Here is a 27188-nt window from a genome sequence, read left to right on the forward strand (position 1 = left end):
GTGACCTTGATACATCAACTTAATTATTACACAGTTCACAAATCTAAGGTCAAACAGAGGGCTCCTCCTTCATTTACTATTCCTGTTACTGTTCAAGGAAACATTATGGTAGTCATGCTGCATAATTTAAGCTATTTTCACATTGTAGGATCATCCTCAGGGTTGCCAAAAATGATGCAATGAACTAAAAAAAAAAATCAACAGCTGTACACATCCAGTCTGTTGCAGTCTTCAGGGTGAAAATGTCTCATTTATGAGACAGTGTGAAGGACAGTAAATTGAGCTGTTGAAGATAAGTTAAATAAAGGTTGCCAGTATGTAAATAACACTCAGCACAACAGTTAACGACAAAAAGAAGAGACTACCTCAAATACGCCTCGGTTTGATTTTGAAATATGTCAGGGGAAAGGTTATAAGTTGTAAACAACGTAAATTCATGGATCCATCCTGTTAGGTGTCATAGGCACAGTGTAATTTCAGTGCCACAGTAAAACTAAATGTTACTGACCAGGTACAAATAGCTACTACCAGCAGTTTAATGCACCATCTTTTCCATTTGGTTCCAGGAAACATGATAATAACTTTCTGTCCTGTTCAATATCAAGTCTATTCAACAGAGCAGCTTCAGGTCAGGATCACAGCATTTGGCTGAAATAACTGCAGAACCTCCACCACACCATCAGGTCAAGATGGAGCAAATTTTGTGACTTCAGAGCAATGCTGCATTCATGTTAGAATTTTAGGTTGAATTAACAAAAATCAATTAAATGAAAACTAAATATCAAATGAAAATGGAACAACAGGAAGGACCAAAACCAAACCATACTAAACTACGCAACATGCTGCAGTGGTTTTGTAAGATGAAGATGTCAAGTAGTGGAGTTATAGTATGTTGCCCTCGAAACTGAGGTTGCCATGGTAAAATGTTTTACTATACTTGTATTGTAGGAAATATTTATATGCACTAACATCTGTAGACCTTGCTGCAATTTCCATTGCAGTAACTTTTTTATGTCACTGCAAACAGGCCATGTAAGCAGGCCCATGAGCAAAATTAAAAGGGATATGTTGCTCGTAAAATAATTCTTGTTCAGTCTGAAGGACTCTTATTCTTGAAAAAGTTGCGCCATATTTTCCCAGTTATTGTTACTAAGTTGTCACGGTGATGATGTCAAACTAAAAAGGCGTCATATCTATCAAGCCCGTTCATTTTCTGAAACTCAACACTCTCAGCTCTCTGAAGGGAAGCACTGGGCAGATAGCTTGTTCTTCTCATCTGTGACGAAGTCTTCTGCTAAATATTTCAAGGTTGTTTTTGTTAGACACTGACAGAGATATCAAAAGCAATCAGCAACATCTCTTTGTTTTTACCAAGCTCCAGCTCTCTTCTCTGTCACTGCATATTCCTCACATATTCTCTTCATCCCCTTGTTGTTGCTGCTCTCTCTCTCTCTCATCCCTACATTCATCTGCAGTCATAGTGTGCCCTCTTGTTAGCCCCAGCATGAATTGTTAAAAGCCTAATCTTGGCCAGGGGAAAGAATGCTACAAAGATCATTCTCACAGAGATGTGGCAACATCACACACACGAGCGCACGTGCATACACGTTGCACACATAAGCTCATACACACACACGCAGAACCCCCTTTTACCTGTGTAACTCTATACTGTACTCCCTTCTATATCTCACCTTTCCTATATTATTACACTATTTCTCTTTCCAGTACCTTGTACTGTACATACTAAGTATGTATATAGCATTTTCGCACAGCTGCTGCATTATGATCATGTGGCTCAGCACTGCTATCCATATATGTATACATATACATATAGTTATTTATATTCTCACCTCTAAAACATTTGAGCCAACATTCAAGGAAGGAATGTGGCAACTAGACCAATTTCTTACAAAGAATTACATATAATTGATTCATAATGTCTTGTTTACAATCAATTCACTGTGAGATATGAAAAGCTTAACGATATCATTTAGAGAAGTTATCTTTGCATTCTTCACATATGAACAGGCATAACCACTGTGGAGGTGATGCAATCTTTTATACATTATTTTTAATATTTAATAGTGGATTTCAAGTAGTGTATGTGTTTTTTTTCCCTCAAGGCGAGCATCATCACACCTTTGGATGAAACACTTGATTAGCCGCCCAGTGATTATGGTGTATTGTCAATCCATCTGTTGTTTTGCTGTGTTCCAACTTCTAGTTGGGCCACATGCAGTCACCTGGCACGCAGCGGGAAAGCCTTCGCTCTCCCACAGCAACCTGTCTTGCAGTCTCCTTTTGTTTTGCCTGTTGACACACACACATACACACACTCCACAAACAAATCAGTGAATACACAATAGCAGGCAAAGAACCAAGAACAGACACATTCACTGACATCCTTATGTGCATACATACATGCAAACACACATTTACTCACACAAACAGATGCGCACACTGTACGGTCTAAAACCTTCTTTTCTGCAGAGTAAGCTACAGAAAGTCACAGAGACAGAAAGAGATAGCCTCAGCAGGTAGAGAGCACAGAAAAAACTCACTTTACAGCACATCCAGCAGAAATACAAATGGACAGACACACAAAGATGGGTTTAAGTATGAAGGTAACAGAAACCCAGATGCAAAAGTGTGTATGCAAAACATTAAACTCACCGAACAAACTGTACAAATTCTGTTAGCAGACTCCTTCTCTGTCTGAGTCTGTAAATACTGTCTGTTCAACTATGGACCTAATTAGAGCAACTCTCTAGCTGTCTGACCACACCATTACTTTTCTCTCGATCCTCTCTTTCTCCATTTCCCCAGAGGAGTGGGAGGAGAGGAGAGAAAAAAAAGCGATAACCCACCTGCTGAGGTACATCACACAGGGATGGAAAATGCATTTTCTAAACCATCTGTGACCAGGATTTTGAGACAGAACACTGATTATATCTGCTTCTTTTTGACTATAAAATAGATTTTGTGTTTTGATAGATATATATGTGTGTATGAGAATGCATGGTGGTCTATGTTTGTGCAAGTGTGTGTGTGTTTATGCATTTGTGAGTGTATTTTTCGCATGTGCGATATAATTCAAGACAGCCTGTCATCTTGGTCCTCCAGCTTTACATCATCCTCAGGCACATTTGAGGAGCTGTTTGAAATCATCTGACAGCTTAAATTCAGTTTCATCCATCTCACTTTTATTTTACCACTACAGTAACTGGGGCACAACCTTCAAACCAACAACTGCTATGTGTTCAAAATTATATACCAGTCACTGTTGTCCCTTTAATTACAATCATTATGGTCCTCATGGATCTGTCCAAGTACTTATTCTTTTGTCATGCTGTACAACTCAGAGTATAATTTCTCAGCATGATAAGCAGTGGGAGCCTTTTTATAGTTGTGATACTGAAAAAAGTAGCACAGAACACAGCCTCATCAAAATGATGATATTTATTGCTGGATAATTTGGTATAGATACAGAAAGTTTACATGCATACCAGCACTTAACCCTCTTAGATCACATCCCTGGTCATATTGTGCACCTATTTAACAATATATGCCAAAAAGAACAAACAAAAATCTATTTCTTTGTATTCTTACATCAAAATCCAATAACCTTTTTTCATGTAAAACAAAATATGACATGTGCTTACATAGGCTTGAACCAACCAATTTCAACCGATAATACCCATTAATCAATCTTCAACTTTAGCAGCACAGAGCTAAGATTCATTATGACACACTCACTTTCCAACGTTCCCTCCCAACGTCGCACCTGTCTATACTGTTTCACTCGAAAATATGTCACCATACGGGAATGGACATACTCTCGAAATTATGTTTCTGGCAGATTTCATCAGATGTACTTAGCTGGCTAAATAAGCTAATGTAGCTCCATGAGCTGTTGGAAAACTGTCCAAACTGTCTCCAAATGACTTTTTAATGTTTCCTGCTGTCTCATAGTAAAACAAGAAGCCTGTATAAGGGCTCTTAAATATCCCAGACTAGAATAAAACCCCAGAATCAAATATAGTTAGTTAGTATGCTGATCTCTTGGCCTTAGAATTAATGCTTAAAGTTACTAGCATTACTGCTGGTATCACTACATACCATTTAATCCATTCCTGACACTTGTGTTTTTGTGATTTTGGTTTTGGAAAGGCTAAAAGACAATCCTCCAAACTCTTTAAATGCCACCTATCTCTCTCACTACAACCCCATGCATACCACCTGTGTGGATGGGTGGAGAAATCCAAACCTTTACAGACCTGCAGTGCCTAGTCACGGTTGTTAAGCTATGACTGGGCAATTGTTGTTCAGGGGAGGAGTTCAGCCAACAGTCAGTTCCAATATTTGCATTATTTCTTCTTAAAGGTTAAGATCAAATCATCAATTTGTTGTGTAGAGTTTCACTAAGATGAGCCTCATCTATCTGTCTGCAGGATGTATGCAGCTGCATCACTGGTTGAGGATGCTCCATTAAAACTATGGCACCAGTGTCAATCATATTACACAGTAAAAAGGTTGTGGTAATGAAAATCTCATTGTAATAAATGTGTTAATCTGTACTTAAACCTTACTGAGCACATGTAGCCAAAAACCTTCAACAATATGTTACAGCTGAAATAATTATTGCACTTATTGTATGTGACAAGGTCCCTTTTTTTTTTTCAATTTTCACTGTCATTAATTTTAAAAAGAATGAAACTAGAGAGGCTAGGGATTTTCCACTCCTGCAGCCTGTGATCTCTGTGCAACCTCTGTACCACCACCACAACCACCACCAATTAGACTCCCAGATAGTGTGGAGGCCTGTCTTTATTATTCTCTTTCATTATCAGAAATGTGCCTTTTTGGTTTGTCTCAGTCTTTTTAATCCTTCCTCTTTACCAATATTCTCTTTCCATTATCCTCGAGTCACTCTCATTCTGTCTCTTCACCCGCTCTCCTTTATTCTCCACCTCTTATCTTTGCTTTCTCTATTTTACCCCTCCTCTTCTGCACAGCTCTCTTCTTTCTCTCTTTTCTATGCTTTGTCGTTTTGTGCCCTCTTTTACCTCTCTGCCCTCCCTTTCTTACTCCAAAGCACCTCCCCTCAATCCCCTCTCCTCTGTCTCTCCCCCTTTCAGTCTTTTATTGCTTCTCTTCCTACCTTCCTATCTTTCTTTCTTCTTCTGTGCCAGTCTTTGTAGCATGCTGAGTCCCAAAAGTATCTTTGCTGTGAGACTGTTCCTCCTAATCTAATTGAATAAAGAGGATCTTAGTGTAAGGTGAGGAACCGAGGCAGTTGTACAGTTGAGTAAACAATTTGAGTGTTAGGAGGAGAGACAACGTGCCCAGATTTTGCCAGCAACACCTGTTAAGCCAGGTGGACACAGAGAGCGCTTGCAACACAGAGTGGAAAGAAAGGATGAGGATGACAAGCTAGAGAGAGGGAGAGGAGGAGGGGAAAGGTGAGCGCAAAGGACAATAAGCTAAGTAGGAGAAGTAAAATGAGAGATAATAAATCACCCATCCCAAAGTACTATAAATTTGTATTCCATGGCTGACATGCCCACAACATGGACTGTTGAGAGATGTCTCTCAATTGCAGATCAACATCATCACAATGTTAATCAGTGTCACTGAATTTAAATATATTTTAGCTATGATTTATGTACTTGTGTGTGACCTGTGTGTGTATATGTGTGGCTGTGTGCATGAAAAAAAGACTTGACATTCATGAAAATGCACTCATGCATCATATGCCACTCAGGGAGCATGCTATACAAAGACCAGACTTCTATGTAGAACTGAAATATTGGCACTAAAGACCACAGATCTAATTACTTTTTGATGTCACTCAAAACAAAAAATGCGGTCAGTCAAGGTTAAAATGTGATTATTATGTCTTATGAAAATCAAGTCGTGCTCTGTCCTTGAATTGAATCCTTTGACAGCACAGATTCTTTCATCTCTTGAACAAAATCCATCTTTAAAGACAATTAATACCATCTTTCCCGTCTTAGCCTTCAGTGGCTTCAAAGGGAGCGTGACCTCCTCAAAAATGAACAGACAAATTAAGACGTGCGTGCCTGTGTACACAATGACTGTGTTTCCGTGCTACAGTATGTCAGTGATGTTTGAATACACTAATTAGCAAGTTAATTGTATTTTGGTTACGTGAGATTGACATGCATGCGGAAATGTATGCATGCACAAATTAAAGCGTACAGTATGTATTCACACATACTGTATTCGCTTGGCAGCAGTAGTGTCACCTCACATTAAGTGTTTACATTTTTCAGCACCATTAAATATTTGGTTGAATGTTTTAAAAAAAAAAAGCAACAAACCTGCATCTTTAACTCTGTTGATTCCCATTTTTTAAACCGGAATGGGTAGAGTACATGCTAATTACCATTTCAAAATGTCAGACAAACACAATTTCCTTGACATATTACTAACTTGCTAACATACGCATATACTGTATATGTTAATATTGTTGTAATGAGCAGTTTTAAGACCAATTAAATTCTGTTACTGAATAGAGCTGAATATTTATACTGATTTTCATGCAGTGAGAGGAACCACTAGACTAATATAACTTCCAAGTGTAAGCACATTCAAATTTTTCTAAGATCCTGTCAGCAATATTTTTCTCACTTCATCCCTAAAAACTTTACTTCTTTGAGAAAAAAGGGTTTCTTCTGGCAGCATTAAAAGTTGAATTCACCCATGGCTTTAGACATCAGAGACAGTGCAGGAGAGCCAGCTACTGTACCATATTTTAATAGTCCAGACCCCACTCATTAAAGCAGCACAAAAGACTAATCACATCTGCAGCGCTTTGATTTACAGGCAATTAAAGTTTCATGTGAATCCAGATAAACCAGACTGGAGGAGAGCACAGAGCAGAAAGGAGGAGGAAGAGGGGGAGCATCGGGAGAGGAGAAGAGAGGAGAGGAGAGGAGAGGAGAGGAGAGGAGAGGAGAGGAGAGGAGAGGAGAGGAGAGGAGAGGAGAGGAGAATGGTACTAAAGAAGAGACGACAGAGAGAGAGAGAGAGTAGGGCTGGGCAATATATCAATATTATATCGATATTGTGATATGAGACTAGATATCGTCTTAAGATTTTGGATATCGTAATATAGTGATATGGCATAAGTGTTGTCTTTTCCTGGTTTTAAAGGCTGCATTACAGTAAAGTGATGTCATTTTCTGAACTTACAGACTGTTCCAGCTGTTCTATTATTTGCCTTTACCCACTTAGTCATTATATCCACATGACTGATGATTATTTATCAAAAATCTCATTGTGTAAATATTTTGTGAAAGCACCCATAGTCATCCCTACAATATTGTCGCAATGTCAGTATTGAGGTATTTGCTCAAAACTATTGTGATATTTGATTTTGTCTATATCACCCATCCCTAAGAGAGAGAAGGAGGGCAGAATAAGGAGAGAGGAACAGAGAGAGGAGAGAAGAGGTGAGGCAAGCCATCATTTGGCAGGAGAAGTGATGACACAGCACATCCATCTCAGTGGCAGGTGCCTGCTGTTGCTCCTTTACAGAGGACACAAACTAACAGGGAGAGAGTGCTCTGCGCCATCATTACACTGTGATAATAGCACACTGAGTCAGGCTGCTGGAACAGATATTCAAAAGCACTACTTATTGTCTTATCTAAAATTATTAATGCCTTACAAATAAAGGGCTTTACACAAGTCCATAAATAGTTAATAACTATGCTCTATTTTTGTATCATTTGTTGATGCATTATGGAATTAGAACATCTTGTTTGTTTGTGGTTTTTAAATCAGTAAAATAAGCATAGTTAGTATTTTTATTTGATGTTTTAATGAGATTATAAAGATAACACTGTCATAAATTATTCTAGCTAATCTGGCATTGTTTGGGCTTGTTCATTTGATGTTTACAGCAAAGGAGTATTCACAACTCATGAAATGGAAATGAAATGATAAAAAATAAATAAAGAAATAGTTCTTCTGCATGATTAAATCATCCTCATCTTCATTTGTTCATTCTTCAACTACTCTACCCTCCTTCTCCCCCCCCCCCCCCCTAAACACTGGGGTATCTGAGACAATGGACTTGTTTCCTGCTGCATTTGGTTATGTAACATTATGGTTAGTAAATCAGTGATCATAGCCTGCAGCCACTTGATATTTCCGTTTGAACGCACTGCTCTATAAGAAGGTAATGTGATAGATGTGTCTTGACAAGGAACAAACTGGTCAAGTACGAAGCAACGCAGCCAAGAACTACAGCTAAATACGTGAGAGAAATGGGAGTTATACAACAATAACCTATCATATTACCCAGTCAGATAATTGAACAGTGATGTAATTATATTTTTTTTTAAAAAGCCCAGTCATAAACACACAATAGGTGTCTGCTGTGGGTGGGTGTGTCAGTGTGTGATCATTAACACATCACCCAGACACACCGAAGGTTTCCAGGCGAATTATAAGCAGTTGGGCAGTAAATAACATCCTGAAAAATAACGGGGGGGGGGGGGGGGGGAAGCGAGAAGAAGGGGGGGGATGGTGCAATAATAATGAAAGCAATAAAAGGAGACCCATTTTCCAAAATGTGATCTGTGCCACAGTCAAGGCAGCTAGTGTGTGTGTCTGTGTCTGTGTGTGCGTGTGTGTCGATGTATGAGAGAAATTATCTGTGTGTATGTTCCCACTGAGCTCTCAGATGAGTCAAAATGAGTCACATCATCTTATCAATCACCCACTTACAGTACAGCAATCCTTTAGTTGTGTGTCTGTGTGTGTGTGCGTGTGTTACTTGAGGCCAGAATGAAGTCAAGCATTGAAACTGCAGTCCCACACACTTGCATCCCCTGAATAACTAACATGCTTTACATTAAAATATTAGCCATACCCCTTTATCATCATCTCTGCGCTGTCTTGCAAAGTCACTGCTACAAATGCAGTACACACATACAGTAGATACACACAAACCTCCGATAAAGACATCAGACTAAATCCTACCATTAACATTTTTATGTTAAACGGTCCACAGACTGTGCTGTCATTACACGCTAAAAAAGGAAACACTCATCAGTTTGTAAATGATATCAGCAAGTCAACTACTTTCCTCTAACTAAAAAAGATACAGCTGGCTTGGTTGTCAAACACCTTTCCAGCAGATCGACAGCTGGAGGCGCTCCAGGGAATATGTAAACACACTTGTGCATGCGCCCACACACTCCTACATTACACACCTCCCTGAGCTCCTTCCTATAACTCTATAACACACAACCATGTATTATATACCCCTTACTCTTACTACTGTGCTTATCTTCCCTTATACATACAGTACAGGGTTACACAATCCAACTCTTAGCCTCTTTACTCCTCCACACTTTCTTTCTGCTTGACACACAAAGACACACCCACACCCACTTCTCTCTCTTACTGCAAATAAAAAGAGCCTTCTTTATAATGTCTTGTAACGCCTGATATAATAAAAAATGTATTTGTGGTTGCTTTGCCTTGAACTACATGTCCTCCATCTGTCTTTGCCATGTCTCCCTTTTAAAATAAAGTCCCTCTATCTGATTGAAACTAAAAATGAGAAAAGGTTCATTTTAAAAACAAACCTATCCAGACATTTCACATACTGAAAAGAAACATCATCCCTCTCAATTAAAAAATAAGTAGTAAGTCACTTACAAGAGTTCCTTTGGCTCCCGTCTGTTGCACCAGGAGAGGTGGACATCCCAGCTGGATGCTTTTTGCCCTCACAAGATAACCAAATGGAAGGGAGGGGAGACAAACAGCACGACGATAGTAGACCAAAAACTCCACCGATCACAACAACACCTGCCCACCACGCATCCTCACGCTGTCTCTCTGTCTACACACATACTCCTTCATACAGAAGCCCCCAGAAATGCTCACTCACACAGTCCCATGCAGATCAATTCGCACACACTTCAGCGATAAGGGGTTAACGAGAGTCTGGTACCCACGAAAACACACACGTGCATGTATAGATCGACACTGCACCAGCGTTTTAGCTCCGGTGTGGTGGCTGCTGAAGCTGACAGTGGAGAGAGAGGAGTGAAGACGAGCAGAGCATACCACTGGCTGATGCCGAGCGAGGGAGGAGGGGGACCAGGGGAGAGAAGAGAGGATGAAGAGAGGGGGGTGGGAGAGAGGGTGTGTGCGTAAGGAGGAAGGGATAGAAGAAGCACAGATGATTATGTGTGTGAGTGTGAACACATTTTCCTCTGACCTTTGAATACACACTAATGCCTCTTAACCCAATCTGCATACTTTATATTGTAGATCTTCTTTGTTTATATGACTCAGAATCCATTTTCATAAATAGAGATGAGTATCTAAATAAAAAGTGTATACAGAGTAAAGATGGCAAGGCAACAAAACAGAAACCGTTTTCAAAAGGTGAGGCTCCTCTTTTCTGCTTTTATAATACACACACAATTCACAAATATCCTTACACACACATCACACCATCCAAAAAGAAACACACTTGTGCCCACACCCACTCTGTCTGCCTCCACTGCCCGAGGGGGGGACATAATAATCCTCCTCATTAGCATGATGCTGTGAAAAGCATCACAGTTCCACCTATCTCTGTCTCCTTCTCGCATGTCCTTCACTAACTCCTCCCTTCTCTTTTTTCTCTTTTCCACTGCATGTCAAGTGCAATTGATGGGAACCATTAAAGACACATTTCTTGAAAGGATGGCTTCTGCAGCCATGAGAATAGATACCTATAATGCTGATTTGCATTTTTTTTTCTCTTATGTCCAGTGATATTTGGCCAGCATTATGTAGTTTAAAATCAATATTTGTTTTAGAGTGCATGTAATGTGTAAAAATAGGGGTGTTTTCCGTATAAAATCTGTAAACCTATAGAATCTGCAGTAAAAGAGTACTTACTGAAAACTCTACAATCAAACAACATATGACTTAGGGGTCAAATAATGGTAGTGAGTCACTCTGAAGAGATATTAAACCCTCAAGCTTAAACACACATGCACACAAACACAAAGTCTCCACAATGTCAGCCCTAGCCCTTTATGTGACACAAAGCCCTCAATGCCCGAGGGGTCGTTGTGCAGCAAAAGTAAGATACAAACACCAGCAGCCACAATCAATAGCATTTGGATACAGCTGCACAAGTCACACTGCGGGGAAGTCAACAGAAATATCATAAACTCCTTAATTAGCTATGGGTGTTTATAACTGCGCCACAGAATGCCCTGTGGGAGGGGTGAAAAGTGCTCCGGCCGGACATAAAGATGGACTGCTGGAACATGACATCATGCAATACAAGAAGACAAATTATTAAACAGATCATTAGAGCCCTCAGTTCAGATTAAGAACCACTGAAAAATAGTTAAAACATATGTCTACAGCTGACAGTTCATTCAGAAATAACTGCACTAATCAACAATACTACCACAAGTACAGGTTGATTAGCACCTACTTTGTTTAGCTGCTGTTCAAGAAATCACACAGCTCCTGAATATTTGCATTGGCAGGAAAGTTGAGTATTGTTAATGTTGTTTTAGCTTATAGGTTGAAAATTCAAAACATTAAAAAAGAAAAACTGGTTTATAAAACTAGTCCAAAATAAGCAGAACAATAGCAAATTTCATGATCTTTACTGCATGTTTACTGCATTGTTCACAATGTTAAAATGCTATGGATTTTTGGAATGCATGGTCAACAACAGCATTAAAGGGGCTTGACATACAGACTCATGGGAACTGGATCAGAAAGTATTTCAAATCTATAACCTTGAATTACTTTGTCCTCAGATGCAAACTGAAATGCAAGAGAAGCAGCATACATCACAGTCCATTTATCCCAGTGCTCCTAACCATTGACCGATGATAATACCTTGGGCTAATCAGTACAGTATGAAACTGTTTACCAGTATATAACCATAATCTGCCACAGAGGAAGTGGGTGGCAAATGTATGATTCATCAGCCATGAGATAGAATCTCAAAGCACTTTTTCTAGTCTATCAAATGAACATTTATATTCATCAAACATTTGTATGTTTCCACATCAAAACACAACACTAGGTGATAAATCCAAATACAATACTTGCCCTCACTGAAAGGAATTTATAAAAGACATTTTTCGACTAAACAGCAGAGGTGCGGCGTACTTACATTAATAGGAATCATTTTGAGCTATGTCTGACAATCATGAGGGGAGAGGGAAGCTAATTTCCCTGGAGAATAACCTTTCATATTCGCTTGTCAAGTGATCTGAGATTGATAGTACCATATAATAGCATCTACAATCATAATACACTATTCACCATGCAACTACGTGGGGGAAAAGACCCTTGGCACATGAACTCAGAGCACCTGTGCAGATGCTTTACTAAAAAACCCTACTGACACTGCAAATAACCAATCAAAATGCATCTGTTTTGCTACAAACATTCCTTAACCATTCACATGTATTACCTTCATCTAAAAGTGCTGTATTCATTGTTTGCTAGTGACATCACATTTGGCAGTGTGAAAATGTGTGGATGCACAGACAGTACAAACTTCACTGTATTGTACATTTTAATAAGCATCTAACTTGTGTAAACAGTACGAAGAGCTAAAAAAATGACTACAAACGTGACTTCTTTATTAGCATGTGTAATCACTACACAACCACGCTAATATTTATGATTTTCTGTGCATCTTAGTGTGTAAATGTAAACGCCACCCTCCTTAATAATAACTCTATAATAATAACTACAGAAGAAACTGAAGAAGAGTCAGCCTTCCATTTCCAGTTTTTGCTGATCTAGGATATAAAATGTATATTGTACTGCTGCAATCTAGTTGTTAAAGTAGGAAAGTGTCAGCTAAATGCCTAAAATAAAAAAAGTAAAATGTATTTCTTTGCAGCACAATGAAAGACATACAAAAATATTACATAAAAGCATTGAGTCAGATAAAAGGATTTTAGGCCACTGATAGAAATGTTTCAGACTGCAGTTGCATTCGTATATCCATGCTGAATAATAATTGTTTTCGTTTTCAGTGCTTACTTTTTTTTTAAATTTCTGATTTTAAATCCCCCTCTTTTTTCAGAGAGTGGCCCAGCTGTAATAGAGAAGTTATTTAGCAGCATTATTAGACAGTTAATAAGACTTTTCAGCAGTCTGTAAGCAACTCATGTAGGTCTGGCATACAAAGTAGGAAGATGCATGAGTGCCTGCACACATTAAGAACTATATACGTGAACAGAAAGGCAGTTAAACATTTCCTCCTCCTCTCTCACTCTCTATCCCTTTCTGTACATCAATCTTTTATGTGAATACAGTACATACATCACACACACACACACACACACACACACACACAAAACACTTCATCATTTCATCTTTTTCCCTTTGTCTGACTTCCTGTGCAATCACAGCCTTTGTTAGACACGTTTTCCATGTGACACTTAACCAACTATTACCAAAGCTCACAGAAGGAGGCCTCAATTGATAAAAACTGTCAAGTTTGCTGAGAGAAATGACAGATGAGAATGAGAGCAACAACACAAAAACACAGTTGCCATGGCAACTGACATTCTGCAATCCGGTTTTATGTAACTATGTAGAGACATTCCAAATTTCTCTAGGCCATCTATAAACTTTTCAACTCTTTTATCCAAAAGTCTAACAAAAGTAGGGAGAGGAACAGTTCTGTTCTCTTTTGCCATATTACTGATGTCACATAATTGGCTGGGGAGCTGTTCTAATCTACTCGCTCACTGGGAAACAATAAAGCCAAAGTGAGGACAATATTCATCTCTCCAAATACTTCATGTTAATAAGCACAGTTAGTGGGAAAGATGTGATTACAGATCATACTGATGTTTTTATTGGTTTCTTTAGTTTAATTTTAAGAAATGTGGTTATATATCTATCACATCTCTATTCATGCCTTTTGTAGTGATCAGACTTACACTAAAGTCACGCTGCACTGAACTGGAATCTAAACATGATAAACACAGAGTAATGGTACAGCTGGAGGTGCTGGTTTTAAATAACACTGCTGTAAATCAACAGCAGCAGCTTGAAAGCCAAAGATGAGGACTGTACATGACCAGAAAGCCGCTGTTTTGATTTCCCACACTGCTAAATTTGGGTTCAACAAGTGGATGAACTGCACCCCTCCTTCATCAACTACTACTAAGGTGCCCTTGAACAAGGCACCTAACCACCCTTAATTGCTCCGGGGATCTGCTTACTAAGAAATATAAATCTTCCACCCCCTGATGTGCATGTGTGTGTCTGTATAAATGTGAAATGGGGCAGTACTGAGTTAACACACATGCTCTTAGGAACCTGGATAAATAAAAATAAAGTGCTTACGGCAGTGTTGGTAGAACATTAATCAACATGTCAGCCAGCAGGTGACTACTGATGTGTTACTTGGCAGCAACTGATAGGGATGAAAATCCAGATTTTTTGATCCACTGACACCACTAAGCAGTAGCTACAGTACTGTTGGCATTATATTGACCCATGGTGGTGAAGAGGTAAAGGTTCCTCCACAGGGTACCTCCCCTCACTTTTTGTCAAAGAAAGAGATTTTTCAGCAAACTGGAATTGCTTTTGTGTCAGGCCACTGCTTTTCAACACTGTAAGGAACCAGTTGATGTGGATTAAGCACCCGCTGCCCCTCCAGGTACTTCCTTTTCAGGGTACTCTTGGCATGACTGAACCGGAGGAGACCCTGGAGCAGAGCCGGAGAGATTATACCTCCCAGCTGGCCTTAGAATACCAGAAGGAGCTTGGGGACATTAATGGGAAAAGATCATCTAGGCAGCCCAGCTTGATATGTTACCACCAGGACCCCGAAAAGGATACGTGGCTTGAAAATGGATGGATAGCGTGATATGATTCTTTGTGGCGGACACTGTAGCGAAGCATGCTTGGTACTAACTTGTGGTTTAATGGCAGGGACAGATGGAAATTCACAATGCGAACAGGACAGTCAAACAACGAGGCCTTAATTCACACAAATGTAGTTTAATTAAAGTAGACTTTGAGTGATAAAATTACTATCTTTCTGCATGTAACAATCGGTTACAGTGCTCCAACTGATAATAAATCACAATATACTACCTAAAGCTGACCTCTGTATTTAGTATAATTCTAGAAATGAGTCCATGTACAGGAGTCCATGTTATACAAATGAGTTGGATATATTCTCATTAAACAAAGATGCATTTTACTCCTCAGGAGGTGTCAAAAGCTGTTTTGCATCCTATTTGTTGAGTGCTGATTTCAGCTTAACTAGATAGCTGAATAACCATTAACGATTCTAGTATTTATCAAAGTTCAGACTCACTGTAGAACCTGTCTGTTTTATAGAAGATAAACTGCAGTTTTATGGAAAGTCGTAGGTTAAAAAATGTCAAAAAATGCTATGCTGACAAGGTTTTTGCCAACAAGCTCATTTATACCAGCTAAATGTTTTATAACCTGCAGCTTACATTAAGACCATTTGCATTAAAACCATATTACATATAGTTGTTATATATGTTATTGCAGGTCGATGGAAATTTTATATTGTAAGGTGTTCCTAGTATTTAGCCCATATATAAAGGGCCGAGATAACATGTATATGCTATACTTTTAAATTTAGCAAAGCAAAATGCACATAATTTTTTGCAATAGCCAGGTATAAGTGTCAACTGTGGCTGCGCCTCCTTTATGTATTCATCCACTGGTATTAGTGACCTCACCTGACAACCACACCCAGGTGCTTGTCTCAACATCCATGTTTTCGCTGACCTCTAAAAAAAAAAATATATTTTCTCCAGTATTCCCCAAGCAGTTCATTATTGCAGCTGCTTGTGTGGGTGGTGTTAAAACCAGGCTGAAAAAAGGTTTATAATTACTGAAGGGATGCATTAGATGTTTCATAGCAGCAATTCTGGGTATCTTGGCACCATCTAAATATACAGTACTGAAGGGTAAAGCAAATAAAGTGCAAAAATACTTTTAGTCCTAAAAAACGTAACATCATCTTTTGCCAATATGATTCAGGGGATATTTATTGTTTAATGATATGTAGATTATGTAAAAAATAGCAAACATGTCATCCTCCATAATTATAGGAAGTCACCTTCTGGCACTAAATATATCAATTTTTGGTGTCTCCCCCTTGGGCCAATGACTGGATACTGGAACAAAACGCATAATTTCAGTTTCATTAATTTTGTCAAAATTGGATCAGTGGTGTATGAGATGGTGTATTGTGATGTGTAGATAAGTGAATTAACAGTGTAGTGCTTCCCTTTGGCATGATCATTAATTCTGAACACTGGCAGTCCAACAAGCAGAGCAGCACCATCCTTACACTCATCTGTGAGGCTTTAAAATGGCATAATGACATGACAAGATGCAAAATTTCTGCAGTACTTTACCAAAATCAAGTCAGATGAATGAACACATGAACTCACAAGTAGATTTAGGAACAGAGACCAATAACGCCTACAGTGTGTGCTGTATACAGAAACCAAATCATCAAATTTGGTCACCCCATGTGGTAATATCCAACTCTAACACATTATTCTTCATCAGTTCCTTTTCTCCTCCTCTGTTGCATATCTTCTTCCCTTGTTCCTGCCTCTCACCAGTTTGTGTGTGTGTGTGTATAAACCAACTTTTATGCTGGAGTGTTTCTAAATGTCGTTTGTTGCAATCTGATGAAGGCCAACTCACACAAAGGTGGGAAGTTGTTGCCAGGCAACTCTACACCTCAGGCAGTTCTCTTTATTTCCCTTTCCCCCTCCTGTTGGTTCACTTTCTTTGAGAGAGCAGTTTTATGCTGGTTCATAGTCCCAGAGCGTCTTATTGCCAGTAAAGTCAAACATAAAAAAAAGACAGAAGACTTACAGTGGAGATGCATGGAAGGTTGGCAGGAACTGCGAGATTGGATCCAGGTAAAGGTGGGTGGAACAAAGGACTGAAGGCAGGGACTGGGGAGAGATAAGAGAAGAGACAGAAATGTGAATGAGAGGCAAAAGTCAATGAGAGAACATTGATAGTTTAAAAAACAAAGATGAGTGACTTTACATACACATTACTATGTAGATACACCAAAACAAGGGCATATTCACATTTCTCTTTCCAATTTTACATATTTGGCATAGGTTGATGTTAATACAGTTTCCAACATACTGTGTTAACTTGTCGACTCTTTCTTTTTGTGATGTCACTTTAGCCTTCTTTCCACTCCTGAAAGATCTCTATTCTTTACATCTTTTTTCTTATCTTACCCTTGTGTATACCTCCATGCATTGCAATTGTGCTACTGGATCTTTTTTGCTGGTGAGTTGAGTGTGAATTTGCCACCCCAGGAGCCATTTGCCTTTTTATCTATTGCAATTTTACTGGAGTTGTCCCAGCCTTTAATTATCTAGTCTGAATGGTGTATGTGACCATTACACAAACAGAAAAGAGAGTGACTTTGTGCGTATGTGTACATGCTGCTGTATGCATGTATGTGCTTGACAGAATAAAAAATGGTTGTAAAAGGCAACAGATGCTTTCTTCAGATCTCAACATCTTTGTTTCTGTCATCATCCTGTCTGACATTTCTCATATCAACAGGTCTTTCATCTCAACAGGTCCATCGCTGCAAACCTTGGTGCATGGGGAGTAAGAGCTAGCAGCTAGAATGACACATTGTACAACACCTACAACTGTTTCTGCCAGTCAGACTTCAAACGCAGAAGAGCGGCTAGCAGAGTGAGAGCAAACAAGTAGAGGAAGTGATGTAGACAGAGACCCCTGTACCTGTTCACTTGATGTAGATGGAAAAAAGAAAATCTACTGACAGGAAGTGTACACATCCTCCCAAGGCCCACGGTAAGCTCCTCAGACATGTGTTAACAGCGAGAAGGCATACATGTATACAAATAAAACTCAAAAACGTGCAAATGCACTGGTTTTTCTTATTCTTATATAACCACACAGGCTGACTAAGAGCACATTCTTATTCAGAGCAATGGCCTGCAGGAGCGAATGTTGGAAAAGAAATCCAACACATACTGTGAACACACATTCACATACAGTATACACAAATGTTCAGACATCAAGTGACTCACACAGATACACACACTTTTCAAAGTTGTCTCAGGCACAGTGAGCATGTCTGGATTCCACCCATGGGGCCATCTGTTCTTGCATTGCCCAATTTGAGGAGACACAAACTCAGGAATCATTAAGGATGCAATATGGCTCCCATGTTATTCACCAGCCTTCGTCATTTCCATTGAAAATGAGCCACTGGGCAATGGGGAAGCGGGGACAGTTTGTTATTCACAATCTGTTCAAGAAAGCAACATTTTATAGGCCATTTCAGAACAGGAAGATAAACTGAGTGTAGGCTTTTACAGGTTTTCAGGCATTTATAAAATATAGTTAAAAAGTTAAGTTAAAATTCACAAATAGAAACACTGTGTTAGAACAGTGTAATATTATTATTATGACATTAGACTTTGAGCCACTTTCTCATTAGAGTTCAGAGAGTGTTAGAGCTGTGGAGCGACAGTACACAGTATGAACTGATGAAAATCCACCCTAAGCTGTGTTATAGGATAACACAAACACTCCCATAGTAAACATGAAGACATATTTATTATTCATTTTGATATACTTTGGCCCTTATTGTCAGTATTACTGGCTTTCTGCAATTCTGATTAAGGAATTTGAGCTCATCATAATAAACACTGTGGTCTGAACAGGAAGCTTAATTTTTTGTTGAATCTATATTATATTCTTACAAGCTTTGTTTATTAATGTTTGAATTTCTGCATCCTTTACAAGGAAGCCATAGATAACATAAATAAGCCAAAAATGCAGACTTAAATTCTGTTGTCTTGTGAACATGACGCTGTATATGCAGGTGTCTTCTTAGCATTTATGTTTTTTTTTTACATGCAAGTTGCTCCCACTCAACACCTCCCTACACAAGCCTGCTGCTTTGTCGCTGCAAAACCACATCATAAACTCAGTCCTATGCATTTGATTTTTCTTTTCATGTTTTAAAGTACAGTCACCTCACAGTTTTGTTCTGCCACCTAACAAAACTGCTAGAGGCAATAACTGACCTGTGCCACTACTCTTGTTATCACTTTGAATTTTCTCCATTTCATGCCACGGGGAGCCTTTTGATGGACTATGTTAGACCTCAAAAAGCCATCCTTTTAGAAGTGGCTTAGTTTTGTTCCCCCCCTCTTGTCACCTCCCTTTAAAAGTAATTCAGGTTAATGGCTCCTCCCCCAGTAAAAGACCCCCCTTCTTTGGGGATAATATTACAGCAGATGGCATAGTGCTGCCTTCGCTGGGCCTAAAATTATCTACCGTGCTACCATACAAAATACATATTTGATGAATTCAGTGTTTAACCACCTCTAATATCAAGGAAAGGCTTGAATTACCCCAAGCATATATGCATTGCAGGTACAACAATATAGTTAGGTATCATAATCATGTCTTATTGTTATCAAAAGAACAAAAAAAAAAGTGATTCTGTTTTTTCCTGATCACATCTGTACTCCGCAATACAGTAAAAATCTTTATGATTTCTGTGCAGGGTCAGTAGGACCAAGAATATATCATATTAGTAACAAAACTGTTCTGTTAGCTCAGCTTAGAAATGTGACTTTCAACTCATAGCTGCAACGTAGCCCAGGACCTTCTCTGAAAGTCATTCTAGTGATGCAGATCACAACACAAAATGCTGCCTCTATGGTTTCCTCTAAATTTATTTCAAGTTTATACAGAAAGTGGTAAAAAATGCGACTCTGTAATGTGAAAATGATAATAGCTCATGTAAAATGCATGAGCTGCCTTTTATCCTTTGTCCCAACTGCTAATAAAACCTGAATAGCCAAATTAAATCGGAGCAAATATCACAATCCAAACAATGTGGTGTGGTACCATAAAATTTACTCTTTAACACAAGTCCCAGCCGTCCTCAAGAAAGACAGAGGAAAGAAAGGGATTTGATTCTCGCTGCTCTGTCTGAAAGTGAGACCTCGAAGTCTGCTGCAAATTTAAGGTTTCCACTGAAACAGAATTATTCCACTTGCTCTATCTAATGTGTCTTTGATGCTACCCAAACAATATTTTGACCTCCAGTAACATCTAGTAGGAAACTAATTTGCTCAATTTGTCTGAGCTGCTCTCTTCTTCTCCCTCTTTTCAATACAGTATATTGGATTCTGACTGACCACAGCCACTGAACATGTTTAATTAGAAGTTAATGTCATCAGTTCTGGATGACTTGTACAGAAAGCCCTGGATTAATGGCTCCAAATTGCTAATAAAGGTGTTGTGTTTTGTTTTTCTTATTAGGTTCTGTAATATCACACTGAACCCCATAGACAAGGCTGTGTGTGTCTGAGTGGAATGGAAAGGTCAGGTGGTTTACGAGAGGATCTTCCTGTTTTCTAGTACTGAGAGGTACATAAAATACATATGGAAACAGCAGAAGTGCGAAAATCAGCATGCAGAGACTTGAGGCTCGCTCAAGATACGTAATCCCTCACAGTGACCATCGTGTCCACTTTTATTATTATCAAGGTTACGTAACCGTTGTGCTGTAACGCAGCGTTCGAATCAGACATCAGTTCAAGCTGCAGGACCACAGTGATAGGATTGCTTTGACAAAAATGAAAGGAGACAGGAATGTTCAGTTATTAATTACTGTTTGCAAGCACATATTAGGTTTATGCAAGCTGATTTTTGGACCATATGGAAATGAACTGAAACCAATAGCTACATGGACTGTAGAGAGAGCACAATCAAAAATCTGATATGCTTTGGGAATTACTGTCATATGTGTTAAGTATGAACAATTTTCATTAATGGGCTAAAACATGCAAAAACATGAATATGCTGGAAGTTAGTAGCAAGTACTACCAGTTGCCTAGCTTTCCCATGACACTGCTTGCCATATAGCCCCATCTAGTGTAAGAAAAACAAAATATTCTAAATACAGCAACATTAATGAAGGGTAGAGTGCAACTTCTCTATACTGCTCTGAATGGGCCTGAAGTTATGTGATCAGGTTGTATATACCATGGATAAAACATAATTATCATTACATTATAATAATATACATATATTTTATCCCTGAATATGTTAATTTACATGATATTGTACACAACTCACAAATACTAAATATTAAATGACAAATTGCTTACTATAAATTACTATAAAATGAAAATATCTTCGGGAATGTTATCAATTTACCCTGAAAGAGTGAGAACAGAATATCACTTGACAGAAGATGCCAACAGCAAGAGAGACAATGGTGGAGAGATGTGGCATGAATACAAAACAGAATGAATGATTGGCTTTGCCTGCTGTTGTCTTGAAAAGCAACATTGTCATTCAGGCAAAGTTGCCAGTAGCTCAGTCAAAAAGAGGATTAAATAATGACTGGCTTTCTGGCCTCAGAGCGACTACACTGTGTTGTGGATAAACAGTTGTTCATCATTTACCAATCCCCTATTGTCATATTCATAATGCTGTAGTCTAGCTCTACCATAGAGATATATTTTCTACCAGAAGGCATGGCTGGAACAAAGCCATATATTACACAAATCTAAAATACAGATGCTCTCTACTGGCAAGATTTAACATTATGTAACATTTTATCATTAAAACTAGATCCACTATCTTCTGCTTGATATTCCTATGAATTTGACCATTTATGAGGCGCTGTGAGATATCATCAGAGATTTCAGCAAAAATGTCTAAAGCTTTGGCATGGACCACAGCACCTCATACATTCAGCACTTCAGATAGTGCAAGATGCACAGTTTAAAGGTGTGGGGTTGAGCACACACTACACCTTAACTCATGAACACAATTCAGAAATGACTGTTAGTGTTGTCTAGACAAGCTGAAATCAAAATCCCTGCCACAGTAATCAGCTCCATTTCAGCCTCTCCACTTGTGTTCTTAAACTTGGCAGTAGCACAAGTCAAATGTCTGACAATGTAATGTACGCAGTGTGTGACGAGACACTGAGTAAAGCAACAGATCTAGTGTTAATCACATGTTGCTGTTTATACGCATTGCTCACATCAGGAAGCCACATGCTTCCGTAGCGCACGATGACAGTTGGACCAGATATCTTCTGAAGTCTTTGATAAGCTATTCTTGGATCAAAGCGGAATAATGTCTGAATAACTTCTAATCTTTTACTGCTTGAAGATCAATTTCTCAGTGGCCTAACATATCTGGGTTTTGACCCACTTTTGTCTTAAGAAGGAATCATTCTTTATTTCAGTCACTTGTTAAAAACAAAGTAATAGTAAGCACTTAGAGATGTAGGTTTGTGTTTACACAGGCGCGCATTAACCTGAAACTCACTGCTGTAAATTCAAAGACTGGCTGATTAAATCTCAGTGTCAAAAAACAGTATGTAAAATATCATACATATTAATATAACATGAGCGAGAAACACTGTCCTCTATAGCAAGATGCTCAACCCATAAACTCCTTTAAACAGCAGCCAACAGAAGAAAACTACCCTGGCCAGCTCCCAGATGTGGATTTATGGACGACTTTGAGTGTGAGGCTGAATGGTATTGACAAAGAACAAATAAGTTTAGTCACCCTATCTACAAACAGGAACTCCCAAACCATTTCATGAGGATAAATGTATGAACACAACTGGCAAAGTCAAATAATGCAAGTAGCAAAAGGGAATCAGAAAAAGAATAAAAGCTGGATGTCAGAGGCATGGAATCAGATCCCCGGATTCATGCCTTTGGCTTATTGAAGCATTACATCCACAGGCAGCATATTTCCCACTTGCTTCCCCTGTTGCTGTAGAAAGCTCATAGGGAAGTCAACTAGTTCCTATTACCACCCCCATAGAGTGTGAGGCTGTATAAAGATTCACTCAGTCAGATGGGATAAAGTCAGTGTTCAAAGCAGGAGAGATTAGGATAAGGGGTGTGTGTGTGTGTGTGTGTGTGTGTCTTTGTCTGTGCACATGACTGTGCATGCTCTCATATTAATTCAACAGACTCCAGCAGAGTGTGAGAGCAATATGACGAAGCAAAAAAACAGAATAGAGGAGAAAATATGAGGAGCAAGTGGGGGGGGGGGGGGGGAATCAACCCTCAGGCTCTCCACCGAACAGACTCAGTCTATTTTTTAGCCAGAGAGCGTCTGTCACAGGGTAGTCCACTGAGACTGCCCTGCCACAGTATGAAAAGCCTTGCATGTCTGTTCCACGGGATATCACACACACACACACTAATATGTGCAAAGAGGATCTGAAAGAAAGGGAAGGTAATGAGAAAATGTAATGCGCAACCACACGTAATGTTATTGCTGTTCATCTGTGAACTACAGGTCAGGAAGACCTGTGGGAAAACAAGACTAAAACAGAGCTTATGGGGATACTTGTTATACTATATGGGCAATGATTTCTATCTGATCCTTTTCTGCAGTGCCATGTTCTTTCTCATTATACGCTGTTGGATTTTGACAAAAACACTTTCATTCAATCCATAATTCAGCCATCACTCTTGAAAGATGTATTTTAAAGTGACATTTAAATTGGCACAATTCAATATCCGTACTGGACATAATGATAGAAAATTATGTTCATGCAAGGGGGGAAAATAGTCAAATATTCTCATATTTTAATTTTGTCTAACATGCTTTCATGTCAAACTATTGGTTTAACTATCTTAATTAATCACTGATTGAATAATAATTAAGACAGGATTTCTGTCTTCATATAAAAGATAACTGCATTAATAGTTGCAGCTAAGTATGAAGATTTGCAGAATTAATGTAGAAAGAAAATTTTATTAGCTATATATATTTTGCTTTCAACTACTCACGAGGAAAAAAGTGAGGCAACACATTACTAAACACTATTATTTGTCACACTCTGCTGTTTAAGCTAAGACATGAGTCCAAAGTGGTAATTATCATTATAGGTGCAACCTGCATTATTTTTAACAATACTCTCCGGGCCTGATTGCACCAGTTAATTGAGAAAGCCTAATTGTACCCACTGACTCTAATCTGGTTTTAACTGGTTCACTTTAATCTAAAACCTCAACTGTGACTTTAACTGTACAAGTAACAGGTCATATTTTATGATCCAGCAGGCAATCCAAACTGTTCAGGCTTCACTGAGAAGTGATGGCTGTTGGATCACTGCAGGTTTTAAACAGATCACTGTCTCCATCTAGTGGTTTGAAGTTGTAGTGGGAAGGAGTTTTGGCAGTGTAAGGTTTCACTGGCAAAGGTCAAACCTTGAATGATGAAATGATCTTCAATGTTAGAGCGGGCTGAGGGTTTTATTTATGCATTTATTGGGGGATACTTTATCTCATCTTATCTATGTTATCTACAAATTCTAAGATGTGGCCATTGAATGAATGAATGATCTACTGTAGCTTGCAGTGTCTGATGCAGAGAGAAGAGGTGGGATGTACACAAAAATGACTTTAAAACTACAAAAAAATAGTTTTTTAAAATTGTTTAATTTGATCTATAACTGCAAAAGGTTCAGCAACAGTTTACTCAATGTAACCTAAAGCATCACATCTTTAATACTACATATCCGGAGCTTTTTGAAATATAATTTGATATGGAGAGGCCATTTCTCTCTGAGGTGACACTGTACCAGCAGAGGGTGACTCTCTCCCTCTCCATAGGCCACATTCTCAAGCACACCAATCTGCAGTGGGAAGATATATCAAGATCCACTCCCAATTCATGCCCCTCCCCTCAACATGCAGATGTTATTGCTTTGGCTGTGTACTGCCCAAAAAGCACAATCAAACACTTTGAATACTGCTCAGTCTTTTGTGTCTGCAAACCAAATATCCACCTTCTCCCTATGTGAGAGTCTGGTCTTCACTCTTAATCCCTGATGAGGGCAGTATAGCTTAGTTAAAAATGTTCTCTTCAAATCACATCATCAGCTCAGCTCCTCTCTTTCTTCTCTCTCTCTATAGCATCTTACTTTAAGTCCCTCTCGTTAGCATTTATAAGGATTAGACAAACAATAAATGGTTTATAACACACCATAATGCAGTTAGCAGATATAAGAGTTTATCGATGTATTTGTCAACAACTACAACTCCTCCTGTGGGTATCCATAAGAGAAGGTTGGTGTATAAACATATAATGCATGACAATATAGTGAAACACAGTTGTAATAATAATAAATACTGTACATTAATGGCCTTATATATGTTCATAACTACATTATAGTGTGTTATAAACCATTCATTAAATGTTTGTATACTAATTGTAATTGCAAAATAGGGGTACTTAAAGTAAAGTCTATTTGAGTACTAGTATAATTGTGCCTCTGCCTGGATCCATTATGGTTAGTTTGGCCCTGGGGGAAAAAAAAATACTGCTTTATAGTTATACATATTTACCATTTGTATAAAATGTATTGGCACCATGTACTGTATGTTTTAGATGTATAATGTCAAAAGCAAAACGTTATAGTTAAAGTTATATGAATTCTGAATTTTTAAAAACATTTACAAAGTTCCCAGTTCTTAAAAGTGATGTGTTTAAACGTCATGTCACAAATGTCATGTCATATTTTTGTTTAGATCTGCATGCGTATGATGAAATCAACATGGTATAGTAGTGCATGCTAAAAAATACAAAAACCCCAGTATTCATGCTCGTACATTATGTACACAGCTTCAGTGTTACATCCTAAAGCCTATTTATTATTATTATTTATTAATTTTGATACTTACATATCTAAACAGCATTTCTTATTACACTGAGTTTAAATGTGGTGAACTGCAGCATTAAGTTTTTAGTGTTTCTTCTGTTTAAGCATTTCATTCAGACTAAAAATAGAGTTCATTTTGAATTCCTCATTTACAAAAATTAAACATTTACCAGTGGTGTGTTGGTTTGTTCATGAATAAGAAATGAAACATGGAACAAGAACAAGATTGCTCCAATGAGCTGAGAGATAACTTAGCTAAATAAAGCATAATGCACTCATTCTGCCTCTGAGAGAGGGGTGAAATCTACAGTACATCTGAACTGTATACTACTTGTCTGTTTCACTGACCTAGAAATTTCCTACTGATTCACTGAACTAAGATCTAAAGTGAAGCTTACTCCATATCTGTCGGAAAGACCTTGTGTTTGGTGTTCATTCTGTAGAATGTAGGGCAGGTGTGCTTACTCAACTGGAATTACTCACATTTTGAAAGGCAAACTTTTCCATAGTAGTGAAGACGCTAGTGTAGAGGCTCAAATAGATGTGAAAGCTGGCTAATGTTTTTAGCAAGTGGAGCGGGGAGACATTATGAAAGATGTTGATGGCAGTAGTTCACTTTGGCTTAACATTTTCACCTTTTGGCCCACATATAGCTTCATGGTGACAAAATCTTAACTGCTATTTGATGGTGAAGGTGAGACCGAGGAGCTGTTTTTTCACCTTTGCACGCAATACATTCCAAAAAGAATATTTATGAGATTGAAATTATTCTTCATCATCATCATCAGCATGAATTAAATGTCATGGTTCCACAAATGAGCCATATTTCCCAAAGATCTAGCCTGACAAACTGTAAAAGGTGTGTTAACGTCAGCTGGTTCCTGCCAGTCATTACACGCATTGACAAGTTAGTGGCAAACATGATTATGCACAATTACTAGAAATTAAACAGGGAAAAAATGAGTCACTTTCAAGCTTACTAAACTATTATCTTAACACCAGTTTTGACATGCTACACGTTATTCATTCTTTGATGTAAAAGTAAAGAGAAGACTAGCAAGCTTTGAATATCTGTAATCAAAGTCACATTCAGTTTGCAGAAGTGGAAACAACATTCATTTAATAAAATCTCATCAGTATGGCAAGATGGATTGGTGCAAATTGAATTGGCAAATGACTGCTAACAGTTCCACATAACTATCTACTTGCCTCATTTCCACAGTCTACTGGCTCCTGTGAGTTCCTGTGTTAGCTCTGTGATGGACAGACCTATCCAAAACGTTTCCTCCTATCCATCAATTTTCTACACCTACTTACAAGGCCTATTCCAGCAGGTGCTGGGAAATGGCAAATAAACACATGGCGTCAGTTCATTGCAGGGCTCCTAGAAGTAAGTTAAGTCAAGTTAGAA

At 38.5% G+C, this 27188-nt stretch overlaps 1 protein-coding gene across 6 annotated transcripts in view; it reads right to left on the reverse strand.

The window, feature by feature from the left end:
- The window catches only part of dtnbp1b (dystrobrevin binding protein 1b), a 69206-nt gene that overhangs the window by 22154 nt on the left and 19864 nt on the right, over nucleotides 1–27188 (reverse strand). For all 6 annotated transcript variants that reach the window (XM_042434623.1, XM_042434627.1, XM_042434621.1 and 3 more), the window contains one exon: nucleotides 16918–17000. In XM_042434623.1, the coding sequence (XP_042290557.1) occupies nucleotides 16918–17000 (83 nt within the window). The remainder of the gene's footprint in view (nucleotides 1–16917; nucleotides 17001–27188) is intronic.

This window comes from Thunnus maccoyii, chromosome 15 (genome assembly GCF_910596095.1).
Source record: "Thunnus maccoyii chromosome 15, fThuMac1.1, whole genome shotgun sequence".
Taxonomy (NCBI): domain Eukaryota; kingdom Metazoa; phylum Chordata; class Actinopteri; order Scombriformes; family Scombridae; genus Thunnus; species Thunnus maccoyii.